This window comes from Ustilago hordei (assembly GCF_900519145.1).
Source record: "Ustilago hordei strain Uho2 genome assembly, contig: UHO2_contig_07, whole genome shotgun sequence".
Taxonomy (NCBI): domain Eukaryota; kingdom Fungi; phylum Basidiomycota; class Ustilaginomycetes; order Ustilaginales; family Ustilaginaceae; genus Ustilago; species Ustilago hordei.
Window position 1 is genome coordinate 285531 of NW_024545289.1, and position 15583 is coordinate 301113.

Consider the following 15583-nt stretch of genomic DNA (forward strand, 5'->3'; position numbering starts at 1 on the left):
TTGCAAATGAAACTCGTTAGCTTGCTTGCCATACACATGTACCTTTACACTCACACAGAGCTTCTTTCCTGAATGGGAAGGAGTGCAACACCCAAAATTATCAGACCACGATATCATTTTGCACTGAACCAAACCTCCACTGCCTGCTGTCTGTCCGTGTCCCTTGCATTCAACTCTTGTTCAAGAGCCAGATCCTGAGTTCTTGCCTCAACGAGTTGCTCAAAGAGTCAGCTAGCGTTGTGTTTTACTGAACATCCACTTGAATCATTCCTCAGGCACGCCATACGAAGGAACGTATCAATGGGGGGGTGGTAATATTAGAGGCGGTTGACGCCTGGGATGCGATATGATTCTACAGAGACAAGGGACGAAACAACGAGGAAAAGCAGTTGAATCCAAAGCGAGTTGCGATAGAGAAATGAAAGACTACCTTCGCCCCACAGTAGGGGCTTAGGACAAACCAATGACCTCGCCGTCCTCGGTAAGGTCCATATCATAGTATCCAGGTCTAGTGTTCAAACCAGGCATCTTACTCATAGCACCGCACATGACCACCAACAATCCTGCTCCCACCGAAGCATAAACCTCCCTAACGGGAACAGTGAATCCAGTCGGAGCGCCCTTCTTGCTGGGATCGGCGGAAAGGGAGAGATGAGTTTTAGCCATGCAAATCGAAAGATTACCAAAACCATTCTTCTCGATCGTTTGGATCTGCTTTTCGGCTTGTTCGGAAAGCTCGATCCCATCAGCACCGTACATGTCCCTTGCGATCGCTTCGATCTTTTGTGTGATGGGAAGCGTGGGCTCGTAGAGGAAGTTAAATTGGGAAGCTTTTCCTTCAAGTTGTTCAATGACAGCTTTGGCAAGGTCGACGGCTCCTTCGCCGCCCAAAGCCCAGTGGTTGGCGGGGACCGCATCGTCAGCACCTGCCTCCAGTGCCTTCTTGCGGACCAGTTCGAGCTCGGCAGGCGTGTCGGTGGTGAACTGGTTGATCGCAACGATAACCTTCAAACCGAACTTCTTGGCGTTGCTGATGTGTTTAGCAAGGTTAACACAACCTTTCTCGAGAATATCCAAGTTCTCTTCGAGGTAAATCTCGCTGAGAGGCTTACCTGGAGTAACCTCCGGTCCACCACCATGAGTCTTGAGCGCCCTAACAGTAGCCACAATAACCGCAGCATCCGGAACAAGCCCCGACTCACGACACTTGATGTTACAGAACTTCTCCATACCAATATCCGCACCAAACCCAGCCTCCGTAATCACATAACCCGTCCTCTCCACCGGCTCCCCCTCCTCAATACCAGCCAGCTTCAACGCAATAGCATCGGCAAGAATGGACGAGTTACCATGAGCAATGTTCGCAAATGGCCCCGCATGAACAAACACGGGAGTCCCCTCCAACGTCTGCATCAAATTCGGCTTAATCGCATCCTTCATCAAAATAGCCAAAGCACCACCGACTCCAATATCGTCAGCGGTAACTGGATCACCAGCACGCGAAGTACCAATCACCATTCGTCCAAGACGTTCTCGCATATCCTTCAGATCCCTACTGAGCGCTAAAACAGCCATGCACTCCGAAGCGACTGCGATATCAAACCCGGTCCTTCGAGTAATACCCTTTTCAGTCGCAGCTTGACCAACCGTAATATCACGCAAGTAACGATCATTGGTATCCGTAACACGTCTCCACGTAACCGTCTCCGGATCAATGTCCAATCGTGCAAACTTGGCCTTTTCTTCATCCGTCAGATCATCAGGATTGGCCTTTTCAATGCCCAACTTGTTCAACCTTCGGAACATGATCGGTGCGAAAGTCCTAACCCCCTTCTTCTTCGGACAGAGACGGTCGAACAAGGCAGCATCCTTCTGAGTCGCCTCATGGAACATCCTAGTATCGATAGCGGCAGCGAGAAGATTGTTTGCAGCCTGAACAGCGTGGTTATCACCAGTAAGATGCAAGTTGAATTCTTCCATAGGGATGACTTGGGAGTAACCTCCACCGGCAGCACCACCTTTGATACCGAAAGTAGGACCTTGGGAGGGTTGACGAACACAAGCGAAAGCCGATTTGCCAAGATGAGCGCCAAGAGCTTGTGCAAGACCGATGGTGGTGGTGGATTTACCTTCGCCAAGGGGGGTAGGTGTAATACCGGCAACGACGATGTATTTGCCGTTCTTGCGATGAGCGAGACGCTTGAGAACGGAAAGATCGACTTTGGCTTTGACAAATCCGTAGGGTTCGAGCTCGGAGGAGATGAGACCGATTTCGCGGGCGATGGTGGTGATCGGCTTGGGTGTCTGGGAACGGGCGACCTCGATATCGGAGGGAACCTTGGCGAGGGGCTTGATGGGGTTGGGACGAACAACGCCACGGCCGATACCGAGGGCACGGCCATCGGCAAGGCTGCGTTCGGCACTGATGAGAACGTTCTCCATGAGCATGGCCACAGTCATGGGTCCAACTCCGCCAGGAACAGGAGTGATGGCAGAAGCGACCTTACTAGCGGCTTGAAAGTCGACGTCACCGACGAGACGGTAACCCGACTTCTTGGAAGCATCGTCGACGAAGTTGGTACCGACGTCGATAACAACTGCGCCCTTCTTGAGCCATTCGCCCTGAATGAAGTGAGCCTTGCCCATAGCGGCAATGACGATATCAGCCTGAGCAAGATGAGCCTGGAGATCGGCAGTACGGCTATGGCACTGAGTCACAGTGCAGTCCCTGCTACGAAGAAGAGAAGCGACGGGGTTACCGACAATGTCACTTCGACCAATGACAACAGCACGAAGACCCGCCATGTTGGTAATGCCAGCCTTCTCGAGCAGTTTGATGCATCCAGCAGGAGTGCAAGGGAAGAAAAGAGGGTTGCAAGCCTTCGATGAGAGATGGCCGATGTTAAGAGCGTGGAAACCATCAACATCCTTCTCTGGGCTGATCGCCTCCGTTACACGTCGCTCAGCATCCGAGTCGATGTGATCACCAAGAGGAAGCTGCACAAGGATACCATCCACACTGATATCCTCGTTGAGCTCACCGACACGCTTGATGATCTCAGCCTCGGGGGTGCCCTCGGGCAGCTGAACGTGGGTGTATCGCATACCACACTCTTCAGCAGCGAGCTTCTTCATGCGAATATAGGTGGAAGAAGCGTTCATGGAACCGACTTGCATGATGCAAAGGTGAGGCTGGAAGGAAGAGTGTTGCTGCTTGAGCTCGGAGATTCGCTGTGCGACGCGAGCGCGCACTTCTTTGGCGAGGGCGGTACCATCGATGAGCTTGGCACCGCCGGGGGTGGTTGCGAGATCAGCCATTGCGTCGGTGAAAAGCGAGCGGAGGGAAAGGCTGCCGGAACGGGTGGTCGATGTTAGTGCTCGTAGGGAAGAGTGAGTGGTGGGACGACGAACCGAGGAGAGGGAGCGGATCGTCGGTGTGACGGTGAGGACGGTGGAGATGCTTCGCTGCTGCTGTTGGGAGAGAGAAGCTAAGTGTCTGCAAGCCGAGCGGCGGAGGAGCATGCCAACGACAACGACTTTGGAGGTGGCAAGTGAAGGAGCGGATGAGGGTGGGGGGTGAGTGCGAGGTGTTTGTTGAAAGGGCGGCGAAGATCGTCGACGTCGGCTATTGACAGTAGCTAAACCAGCAGAGTCCAAGGTACGTGCGCTGAGAAGAAAAGTGTCATGTGGAGTTGCGGACAAGCTTGAGCCGAGTGAGAGCAAAGTCGGTCTTTCTGTTACACAACCACAGCAGCGGCGGGGCTGACCAAATGAGATTCTTCTCAACAGCAGTTGAAGATTTACAGGTAAAACGCGACTGTTTAGGAGCTACTAGCAAGCTCAACTTTTCAGGCATATAACGGTTGTGTGTCTTTGTTAATTGATAGGTGCTACAATGTGAACATATATATACTTGATTGCTATCTTCAGCCCATACTAGATCATAATGAACTATTTTTCATATCACCCCTGTGTTGTCACCTCCTGAGCATTGCCATCTCCTGAGTGTTATTGTTGAAGTATTTATATGTCCCACATGCATATCGATGCATGTTGACATGCAGCTCTGACTCACCAGTGTCTCACTTGTGCTCTGTGAACCATGTGGTTCAGTTTAGGATGCCAACGCATCTTCAACTCCCCCCCTCGATGGCATCATCAATCCTATTTGGCATGCAATCCAAGATGTGGCCAAGCCCTTTAGCAGCTTCGTGAGGATGTCTGCGACGTTGTCTGTTGTCCCGACGAAATCGATTTTGACTTCTCCTTCCTGAACATGGTCTCTGATGAAGTGGTACCTTGTGTCGATGTGCTTCAACTTCCAGTGCTTGGCGGGGTCTTTGCTTACCTGGATACATCCTTGACTGTCTGTCCGCAATGTCGGTGGTTGGGCCTCAACTCCCAGGTCCCTGAGAAGGTATGAGAAGAAAAGAGCCTCTCTTGTTGCCACCGAAGCAGCTACGAATTCGGCCTCGACTGCTGACAATGCCATGCACTTTTGAACATGTGATCTCCAGCTAACCGGGCACCCATACATGTATGTTACTCCCCCTGATGTGCTTCTTCATCCGTTTGTTGGGTCCAATGCCCAATTTGCATCAGTATATGTAACGATTTGCTGTCCCGAGTGTTTGTTCGCTTCATCTCCGAAGAGTAACTTATATTTGCTGGTTTGATTTAGGTATTTCACCAAATGTAATGCTGCCTTCCATGCATTGCTTGTTGGGCTTGACATGTATCTTGCTAGTGTTCCTATGGTGAATGATATGTCAGGCCATGCTGTGTTAGATACCCATAAAAGCTGTCCAACTAATTCTTGGTACTGTTTTGCTGCCAATGAGTTGCACTTGTCACCACCCGTAATACCCATCAGGCTCTGCATTGGTACCCATGACTTCAGATCAGTTGTTTGTAGCCACTTTCTCACCATAGCCTTAATGTAAGCTGTTAGATCGAGTGTCATCCTTCTCCATATTCTGTCTCGATCTATCCTTACACCTAAGAACTCCTTCACAGGTCCTTTATCTTCCATTCCCCATTTTGCCATTATCTCATCCTTAGTGTGGCTTACCTCCATGCAACTGGGTGATGTTATAAGCATGTCATCTACATAGGCTGTGATGATTGTCATGCTATTGCCTGTTCCTCTTGAGTATAGGCATGGAGCACTTGGCATGCAATAGAAACCTATCTTTCGTAGGTGTGAGTCTAGTGTCAGGGGTCTCGCGCCTGAAACCCAGGTCGGTCTGTCGAGATACTCGGTGACTATCAAACTGTGCAACAGCTATTGTCTCGGTATTGGTGACTATCAAGTTGTGCAGTGACAGCAGGTGGCGTTCGTTGTATATACTATCGTAGGTTTCAGCTGACCTCTGTGGACACTCCATTCAGGGGTAGCTCGGCACGATCAATATCAATGTTATGATGACACCAAGGTCTGGTGTGAGGGTTGATGATGATGAGGTTGATGGTGTTGGTGATGAGATTGGTGATGTCGATGATAATGAGGTTGATGGTGTTGGTGATAAGGTTGGTGGCGTCAACATGAGTGTCCAGTGTGTTGACTTGATGCTTGAAGTGATCCCCGGACCGCAGTGGACTACTGCCTTCGGTTCTATCTATATCTGGACCGCTAACCTGCTATGGGCGCCTTCGGATGTCAGGTAGTGGTGATACAACACACACACTACAATGAGGAGCAACCTTGATAGATTGCTGCTATGCTGACTGTAACTAATGAGTACTTGTGTTTCTAAAGTATTGACTAGTTGTATGGTGAGTAGAGTGGATGAGGATCCACTCGACCTATTGATGATGAGAAAGCATGGTTATATACCTCTTCTCAGCATCGCCAGCAATGCTGCTCCTGCTCTCTCTCCAGAGAGTACCTTCTTCATCGAGTACTGCTCAGGGGCCTCTCCTGCTTGGCACCCCTGTGCCTCTTGAGCTGTGTCGACTCCTTCGACACTGCTCCTCCTCCTCATGACCTGGTGTCAACTCCTTCGACACTGCTCCTCCTCCTCATGACCTGGTGTCAACTCCTTCAACACTGCTCCTCTTCCTTTGACCAGTGACAGTTCCTTTGACTCTTGTCTCTCGAGCCCCTGAGTGGTAACCATCTGAGCTTGGTCCTCTTCATGGCTGTGCCTGCTCCTTGAGCTTGGTCCTCTTCGTGGCTGTGCTTGGCCCTTCTTTGCATGTGAGTCCGTAGGAGTCCATGGTCTCCATGGAGGCTGCACTACAACCATGCTCTCTACTGATCTCGACTAGATCTTCGATACCTGTTGAACCCGTGACCCTCCTGCTTCTTGAGCATCCAGGCCCATGACACTACCCCCCTCTTAAGAGCCGAGCTCCGTCGAGGCATGCTCTGGTCTGGTACATGCTGACTCCTCCTCCTCGACAACATCGCCAACATCATCCTTCCTCCTTCTCTCTCTACTCCTACTGCTTCCTCTTCCTCTCTCTACTCCTACTGTTCTCTACTTTGTCTACTCACTCGTCCCCCCTCCGACACCTCATACTCCTGGATGAGGTCGGGACAGTTGAGGTTCTCTACTGGTTCCCATGAAGCAGCTTCTTCTGAGTACCCTCTCCACAACACCTTGTACTCTGTAGTACCATTGTGTGAACGCTTGTCGATGAGTGCTTCGACTTCGAAGTCGAGGTCCTCATCTGGAAGTGATGGTATGGTGGGCTGTTCAGCACGTTGAGGAAGAGAACTTGTTCTTGCTGGCTCGAGCATGGAGACATGGAACACGTCATGCACCCTAAGGTTTGCTGGCAATGTGATTCGATAAGCTCGGCGTCCTACCTGTTCCTGAACTGGGTAGGGTCCTGCAAACCGGGTATCTAACTTGGGTGTGGGTCTCCGTGTCTTCCAGTTTTGACGGTTGATATAGACCATATCACCCACCTTAAACTCGATGTCCTTGTGCTTCCTGTTATACTGGTCTACTGATCTATGTTGTGCCTCTCTGATCTGCTCCTGGAAGTACTTGCAATGCTCCTTTCCATCCATGAGGTACTCGAAGCGACCTGGATCATTGACTCCTAGTCATTGAGGGATGTCAGGATGAGCTTTGGGGTTCCATCCATAGCATGCAAAGAATGGTGAGACACCAATGCTGTTGTGGACCGTGTTGTTGTAGACAAAGGCTGCAGTGTCCAGCAGGTTGGCCCAGTCATCCTGCTCATAGTTGCAGTACATCCTGAGGTATTGCTCTATGACCTGATTGACTCTCTCTGTCTGACCATCAGTTTGAGGATGGTAAGCTGTACTAAGTGAGTGCTTCACACCCATTTGCTCTGCAAATGCCTTCCATGCTCCTGATATGAACTGCCTGCCTCGGTCCGAGACCATGTGATCTGGATATCCGAAGAGTCTAACCATGTGTCCATATAGCAATACTGCAGTCTGTTTGGCTGTGACTGTCTTATGGGTTGGAGCTAGTATGGCAAACTTGGTTAACCGGTCGACAATGACTAAGATAGAGTCATAGGTCTTGGAGTCATACTTCTTCGATGGTGGTAGTCCTTCGATGAAGTCGAGGGATATGGAGCCCCAGGGCCTGTCTGGTGTTGCTAGTGGCTGTAGCAAACCATATGGACAATGATGAGGAGCTTTGTACCTAGCACATACAGGACAACTTGCTACATAGTCTGCAATCCAAGCTGTCATGTTTGGCCACCAGTAATGTCATTGAGCTGCCTTGATGGTAGCATCTCTTCCTACGTGTCCAGCAGTAATACCATCATGGCATTGGGTCATCACCATGAATCGCAGATGCTCTACAGAGAGAGACTGTCCATCTACCTCTTTGGCACTCCTTGAGTGTCGGTTGTTGGTCCTCCCTGGCATGATCACTTTGGGGATAACCAACCTTCCTCCACTGTACCATAGGTCGTCCTTGAGTTCGAAGGGCTTCTTCCTATGTATCTCCTGTAGCTCTTGGTCTAAGGGCTGGAAGATCTTGACCAGGTCTTTGAGACCTTTTGATGCTATGGACTCCATCAAGAGCATAGGGGCCACTAGGGTCGAGTCATGGTCTGCTGTCTCCTTGAACACTCGAGGAGGCAGTAGTTGCCTCACATTGTGATCCTGCTCTTCACCAGCTGGTTGCATGTCAGTCCTTCTGGTGAGAGCATCGGGTTCACCACCTTTGTCTCCTGGTCGATACTGCAATATGAAGTCGAAGTCTGCTAGTAGTATGGCCCATCGAGCCTGTCGACCTGTGATGCATCTCTGTGACTTGAAGTACTTGAGGGCTTCATGGTCAGTGAGGATGACCAGTTGACTCGGTAGTCCAGCTAGCATGTGTCGCCACTGAGTAAGGCAGGCGACCACAGCTAGGAGCTCCTTGTCATGGATTTCATAGTTCTTCTCGGCAGAAGACATCTTCCTAGAGTAGAAAGCCACTGGATGCCATCGTCCTTCATGCTCCTGCTTGAGTACTCCTGCTATAGCAAAGTCACTTGCATCAGTCTCCAACCTTGTTGGAAGGTGGTAGTCGAAGTGCTGAAGCACTCCTGCTGATGTGAAGGCCTGGATGAGCTTGTGGAAGGCCTGTTGGGCCTCCTCTGGTAGCTCGAACTTCTTGAACCGTTCTATAGGCTTTACCAGTGCTGTCAAGGGCTTGGCTATGCGAGCAAAGTGGGCTATGAACCTTCGATAGAAGTTGGCAAAACCCAGAAACCTCTGGATGTCATGGATTGACTCCGGCATTGGCCACTCCTTGACAGTGCACACCTTTTCTGGGTCCATCTCCATGCCCATTGGCTTGATGATGTACCCCAGGAACTCGACTGTCTTGGTGTGGAACTCACACTTCGACAGCTTCGCAAAGAGCCTGTTGCTTCTTAAGCGAGTGAGGACCTCAGTGACATGCTTCACATGTGCTTCTTCAGTGTCACTGAAGATCAGGAAGTCATCTAGGTATACTACCACATATATCCCAATGATGTCTCGGAAGATGTCATTGATGAATGACTGGAAGTGAGCCAGAGCATTGGCTAGGCCAAAGGGCATCACTAGGTACTCATAGAGTCCCAACTGAGTGCCAAAAGCTGTCTTCCATTCATCTCCTTTAGCAATCCGGATGAGGTTGTATGCTGCTCTAAGGTCTAGCTTGGTATAGATCCTTGCCTTCCTGAGTAAGAACAGCTGCTCCTCGATGAGAGGCAATGGTGCCCTATTCTTGACAGTGATCTTGTTGAGACCTCTGTAGTCCACACAGAGTCTGAGACCTCCATCCTTCTTTGGTACAAAGAGCACTGGTGATCATGCCAGGCTCTTCGATGGTCTTATGAACCCCTTCTCGAGGTTCTCATCCAAGTACCTCCTTAACTCGGACATCTCCTTGGGTCCCTTAAGGTATAAGGGCCCTTGAGGTGGCTTCCCTCCTTCTATCAACTCGAGGTGGAGATCATGCTTGGTATGATGGGGCAGCTTGTCTGCTTCCACCTCATCAAACACATCTCGCAGGTGTTGGTATGGCTTTGGTATGTCTGCAGCCGTCACCACCTTATCTACCTCCACCTCCATCTCGACTCCTTTGTCTGCACCTGTAGGTACAAAACCAAAGGCCGGGAGTGATGATGGTGGCTCCTCTAACAGCATGAACCCTATGGGTCCATCTTCCAGAGCTGCTCGTAGTATGTGCTCTGCTGAGACAAACTCGTTACCATGAAGGGTTGGTCTCCTCATGGTTAGGTCCCCTGCTCTTGCTGCCTCAGGGGGTCTCCTTGGGGGTCGGTCCTGCTCCTGAGTCTTGAACTCCAGCTGGCCCATATCCCATTGTATGGTGGGTTTGAGCCTCCGTAGCTCAGTGAACCCCAGGATGAGGTCATAGTCCGCAGTGTCAGCCACTGAAGCTTCGACCACACCCAGATTGTGTGTACCAATAGATACCTGCATGCTCGCAGAACTATTGATGGAGAGTTGGTGCCCGGTGACACCATGGATCGATCTTGTTTTTATGGGTTTTGTGGGTATTTGGTACTTACTAATGAAAGAATCTGAGACTATGGACAAACCAGCACCGGTATCAGCTAGTATCTGAGCAGGATGGTCTTGAACCATTCCAGAGAGCTCCAGTACTGCTTTGCCTCCACTGGTAGAGAAACATACTTGACAATCTTGATATATACAGAGTGATGGCGAGGACGTTTGTAGAGAAATGCATGCCATCAGTGCATCACCCCACTGATGTTTCCCTCATCATCATCATCATCATGCTCCTCCTCGTGATCGGGGTCCATGGGTTGCTGGTATGAGCTGAGGTCCATGGCCTCGGGGTCACCCGTCTCAGTGCTGCCTGTGTGGCCATCTCCTGAGTCGGTGGCCTCCTCGAAGGGGTCTGCTGTGGTGACCATAACCTTTGGACCCATGGGTCGAGAGCTAAGAGGGTCTACCCTCCTGCTGGGGCAGTCTCTGGCCCAATGGCCGATACCCTTGCATACATGACAGGTGTTGATACCTGATGGAGCAGGGCTTCCTTGCTTCGAGGGTTGGGTGGGTTGATGAGGAAGGGGTCGGTTAGTTGGTCTGTTTAGGTTTTGTGTAGTTGCTTGTGTAGTTGCTTGTGCTGGTGATCGAGCTGGATAAGGTTGAGTGGGTTGACATATGGGGATTGAACTTTGAATTGGCCGAGACCCAGTTCTTAGTGGAGGTGACGTGGCATTTGGGAGTGAGTGTCTAGCTGAGGACTGCTGTAGTAGCATCCTCTGTCGATCGATCTCCTCGACCTCTCGATACCACTCCCATCTCTTCCCAGGTGGATTCCTCTCGAACTTCTCCTGTATGCTATGAGTGAGACTACCTCTGAAGAGATCGATTACTAGCTCATTGTCATCTAGGTTGACCTGTCCCTCCAAGTCTCTGAACCGCTCTACATGACGTGTGGCGGCACCAGGAGCATCACTTGTGAGTCTGAGAGCCAACAGCTTGTTGTATGCCTCCATCCTAGCATTGCATGGGTTGAACTGCTCTGACAGTCGCTCTGTGAAGTAGTGCCAATCATTGAACAACCTTCCTTCTCTAGCTCTATCAATACGGAGCTTGGAGGTCCACCACTCTCTTGCTGTCCCTTCCAGTTGAGCACCCATGTGATTGATCATCCTAGACTGCTCATACACCTGGTTGAACTTAAACCATGCTTCGGCTTCTAGAATGAAGATCTCCATGTCTCGGGGATTGAACTTTGGAAAGGGGGTGGCGATGGGCTTTGACCGGTTAAGCTCTGCCATGATGCTGGTATCCTCCTCGTGGTCCAGGGGGTAAGGGTCCGTCCTAGTCCTGCTGTAGGGGTCCAGCTTAGTCTTGACATATCTTGGCCCAGTAGGTGAAGCATACTTCTCGTAGTTGATGTCCTCCTGCTCATCCAGGTTGAATGAGACTGAACGTCTTGGTCATGGAGCTGGAGTAGGAGTATGTGGGTCTCCTATCATAGACTCATCTCCTCCTCCTGCTTGGTCTTCTGAGTGAGAGAGGTCCATTGTCTCCTCCCTGCTCAGTTGAGCTCGTTGTAATCGTTCCTCTCGATGACCCTGTCTGGTAAGCTCTAGCTGTGCTTCCAATAGAGTGAGTAGTCTATCGAGCTTATTGTTGAGGTCTGGGTCCGTCATGGTGATTGTGAGGAGCTGCTTGAATGATCCACTCTAATGTCAGGGGTCTCGCGCCTGAAACCCAGGTCGGTCTGTCGAGATACTCGGTGACTATCAAACTGTGCAACAGCTATTGTCTCGGTATTGGTGACTATCAAGTTGTGCAGTGACAGCAGGTGGCGTTCGTTGTATATACTATCGTAGGTTTCAGCTGACCTCTGTGGACACTCCATTCAGGGGTAGCTCGGCACGATCAATATCAATGTTATGATGACACCAAGGTCTGGTGTGAGGGTTGATGATGATGAGGTTGATGGTGTTGGTGATGAGATTGGTGATGTCGATGATAATGAGGTTGATGGTGTTGGTGATAAGGTTGGTGGCGTCAACACGAGTGTCCAGTGTGTTGACTTGATGCTTGAAGTGATCCCCGGACCGCAGTGGACTACTGCCTTCGGTTCTATCTATATCTGGACCGCTAACCTGCTATGGGCGCCTTCGGATGTCAGGTAGTGGTGATACAACACACACACTACAATGAGGAGCAACCTTGATAGATTGCTGCTATGCTGACTGTAACTAATGAGTACTTGTGTTTCTAAAGTATTGACTAGTTGTATGGTGAGTAGAGTGGATGAGGATCCACTCGACCTATTGATGATGAGAAAGCATGGTTATATACCTCTTCTCAGCATCGCCAGCAATGCTGCTCCTGCTCTCTCTCCAGAGAGTACCTTCTTCATCGAGTACTGCTCAGGGGCCTCTCCTGCTTGGCACCCCTGTGCCTCTTGAGCTGTGTCGACTCCTTCGACACTGCTCCTCCTCCTCATGACCTGGTGTCAACTCCTTCGACACTGCTCCTCCTCCTCATGACCTGGTGTCAACTCCTTCAACACTGCTCCTCTTCCTTTGACCAGTGACAGTTCCTTTGACTCTTGTCTCTCGAGCCCCTGAGTGGTAACCATCTGAGCTTGGTCCTCTTCATGGCTGTGCCTGCTCCTTGAGCTTGGTCCTCTTCGTGGCTGTGCCTGCTCCTTGAGCTTGGTCCTCCTCGTGGCTGTGCTTGGCCCTTCTTTGCATGTGAGTCCATAGGAGTCCATGGTCTCCATGGAGGCTGCACTACAACCATGCTCTCTACTGATCTCGACTAGATCTTCGATACCTGTTGAACCCGTGACCCTCCTGCTTCTTGAGCATCCAGGCCCATGACATCTAGCTCCATATTCCATTCTCTACCCAATTGCTTTAATCCATATAGGCCTTTCATTAGCTTTAGGGCCTTTCCAGGGGGTACCTTCATTCCAAGTGGTGGCTTTAAGAAGATACTATGATGTAACATCAAGTTCAGGTATGCCTGTTTAACATCGACACAATCTACTTCCCAGTCTCATATGGTTGCCATGGCTAGAACTCCTCGAATTGACTGGATGGGTGCTACAGGGGCGAAAACTTCTGTGTAATCAATACCCTCTCTTTGAGTGAAGCCCCACGCCACTAACCTTGCTTTGAACTTGGTTGGGATTAGGTTGGCATCCGTCTTTATCTTTAGTACCCAACACATGTCGATGGTGTTCATACCCTTCGGGAGATTGGCAACTTCCCATGTGCCCATGGCCTTAAGCCCATCCAGCTCCTTACACATCGCTTCTTCCCAATGTTTCTTGTCCTCTCTGGATAGCGCCTTGCTAATGGTTGGGTCCAGGTTCTTTCTTTCATTGTCATTGGTCGCCATAAATCCATAAAGTTTATTATCATTCCATCTATTGGCAATGGTATTGTGTTCAATCACTTCCTTGGCAACTTCATCTGAGGTCTGTCCTCCATCTGTTTCATTGACATTATCCATGTCCATGTATTCCTGCAATGCTTCCTCTTCCCTCTCGTCAAAAAGGTTCTCATCTGTGTACCTCAGATCACCAAAGTCTTCCTTGTTTGTTAACACTGGTGGTGGCTGTGTAATCACTGGTCACCACTCCATCCTATCGGACCAGCATTTGGTCTCCATGAACTTTGCTGAATTGCTCCAGAAAATATTTGGTCTATAATCTGGGCTGTAGAAGAGCCAGCCTCTTCTCTCCAAACTATATCCTAGGAATATGGATGCTACGGCCTGTTGGTCGAGCTTCTTATTGTCTCTTTTAGCTTTAGGAATATTTACCCATGATAAACATCCGAACACACATAGAAGCTTCATAAGCCATTCCGGCGATCTCCCAAACATAGCCTGATATGGGACCTCACCATCTATACTCGGGGTGAGATTCATCTTGAATGCCGCGGCCCATATTGCATACAGCCAGAACCTCTTCGGCAATCATCTCTGCATGAGTAGGGCCCGCATCTTCTCACTTATGCTCCTGTTCATCCTTTCTACATGTCTGTTCTGTCTGCTATCATATCCTACTGTCATTTGCCACTCTATGCCTTTATCATGTGCCCATTCATGGGCATCGTTGCTCCTCCATTCAGTACCTTGATCAGACCGTATTGCTTTTAAACTCTTTCCTGCCTGTGTCTCTAGGTATGCAATTATTGATTTTAGCTCCTTAAAAGTGTGGCTCTTTCATAATAGAGGTCATATGTACACATACTTGCTGTGGTCATCAATCAAGACCAAAGTGCATGTGTACTCTGTTGCATGCGATGAATCAACCATCAAGTCGATATGAATGAGGTCAAGCGGAGAGACAGACCTTTCTCTGCCACCCTGACCCATTCGAGCTGCCATGCTTTTAGCTCGGATGCAATGCTCACATGTCAAAGCAGCATTTGGACTTAGGTTTACTGGGTGGTCGCCTTTTAGATGGTTGATGATGGCTCTCATTTTGTCTCGGCCTGGATGGCCTAGACGCTCATGCCATAATTGTTGTTTGGATATCTTGACTTTGTTCTCAATATGCTTGAAATCTTCATCAACACCTTCAAATAATGATGCTGATGTGATCATTGCATTTTCCTGCCATGTGTCGCCTCGGAACTCCAAAAGTCCTCACTCACGATTCTTGGTCATCTTGAGTAACATGCTGTTTGCTAGGTATATTTGCCCTCCAGTTGAATCTAGTATCACTCGTGCTCCTTCGTCTGTCAGAGAATTTGTTGACAATAGGTTAACATTGAGATGCTGAACATACAATACATTTTGGAGAGGAACATCTCCAGTGTTTGTTGATATGCTAGCATCTCCTATAGCAGTCGCTTCCAGAACCTCACTTCCAGTGGTGAGTATGCACTTTTGGCAGGTCCTCGGACCAATGAGCATGTTATAGTCGTTTACCATGTGATAGCTGGCACCTGAGTCTAAGATCCAATGAGAAGTCTCTTTTGAATCTAAAGTGCTCGGCCAACTATGTGTGAGGGAGCACCAGATCTCCTATTTGAGCCTGGCAAGGGGAGAATTTTCTGGTATAGTCACTGATGCATCACATTGACTGATCCCATGTCCATGTCTTTTGCAGACCCAACATCGAAGCCTTTGGGGTCTGGCGGCGACCTTGGTGCTGGTGCTGTCGGCATCCTTTTCATCCTTCTCATCATCTCCGGGTGTCTCATTCTGGTCATTGCTGCTGGTGACTCTGGCACTAGCTTGGCAGGGATCAACCCTCAAAGCAGGGTTGTTCTCAATCACTGATTGCCAGATGGATAGGGCGGTGGCAAGGGCACTGAAACTAAGCTGGCTTATGGTAGCAACAGTTTCTTTGTACATTGGGTGTCGGATGGTGCACTTTTGTAGATTTGAAAACAGGGTGTCATCAGTGAATGGCTTTCCCAGTAAGCTGCTCTCCGTTTGGATGGTTCTTATTTCTTGGATGAGCTTTCATACATCTGAGTTGTACATCCTGAGTTCTCCTAGCTGAGTGATCAATGCAATATGACGAGATATGGCAGTGGCCTCATTGGTGAGTCCATTTTCAATCTCCTTCCATACATTATGGAATGTATGATGTTCCCTGATGATGTCAAGAATCAAGTAATTTATGTT

The 15583-nt window shown here is 49.6% G+C and overlaps 3 protein-coding genes across 3 annotated transcripts; all 3 read right to left on the reverse strand.

Moving 5' to 3' along the window:
* Positions 1-450: 450 nt before the first annotated feature.
* On the reverse strand, positions 451-3318 carry UHO2_03892 (putative MIS1 - C1-tetrahydrofolate synthase, mitochondrial; the record flags this gene model as incomplete). The annotated part of the gene is made up of 1 exon (XM_041559849.1): positions 451-3318. The coding sequence occupies one exon, from the start codon at positions 3316-3318 to the stop codon at positions 451-453; it is 2868 nt and encodes a 955-aa protein (XP_041415783.1).
* A 2817-nt stretch (positions 3319-6135) lies between these two features.
* Positions 6136-10081, reverse strand: UHO2_03893 (uncharacterized protein; the record flags this gene model as incomplete). Its single annotated transcript, XM_041559850.1, has 6 exons — positions 6136-6330; positions 6500-7053; positions 7123-7584; positions 7643-7731; positions 7884-9221; positions 9339-10081. The coding sequence occupies 6 exons, from the start codon at positions 10079-10081 to the stop codon at positions 6136-6138; spliced, it is 3381 nt and encodes a 1126-aa protein (XP_041415784.1).
* A 107-nt stretch (positions 10082-10188) lies between these two features.
* On the reverse strand, positions 10189-11625 carry UHO2_03894 (uncharacterized protein; the record flags this gene model as incomplete). The annotated part of the gene is made up of 2 exons (XM_041559851.1): positions 10189-11396; positions 11547-11625. 2 exons carry the CDS (start codon positions 11623-11625, stop codon positions 10189-10191), a joined length of 1287 nt encoding a protein of 428 aa, XP_041415785.1.
* Positions 11626-15583: the final 3958 nt, after the last annotated feature.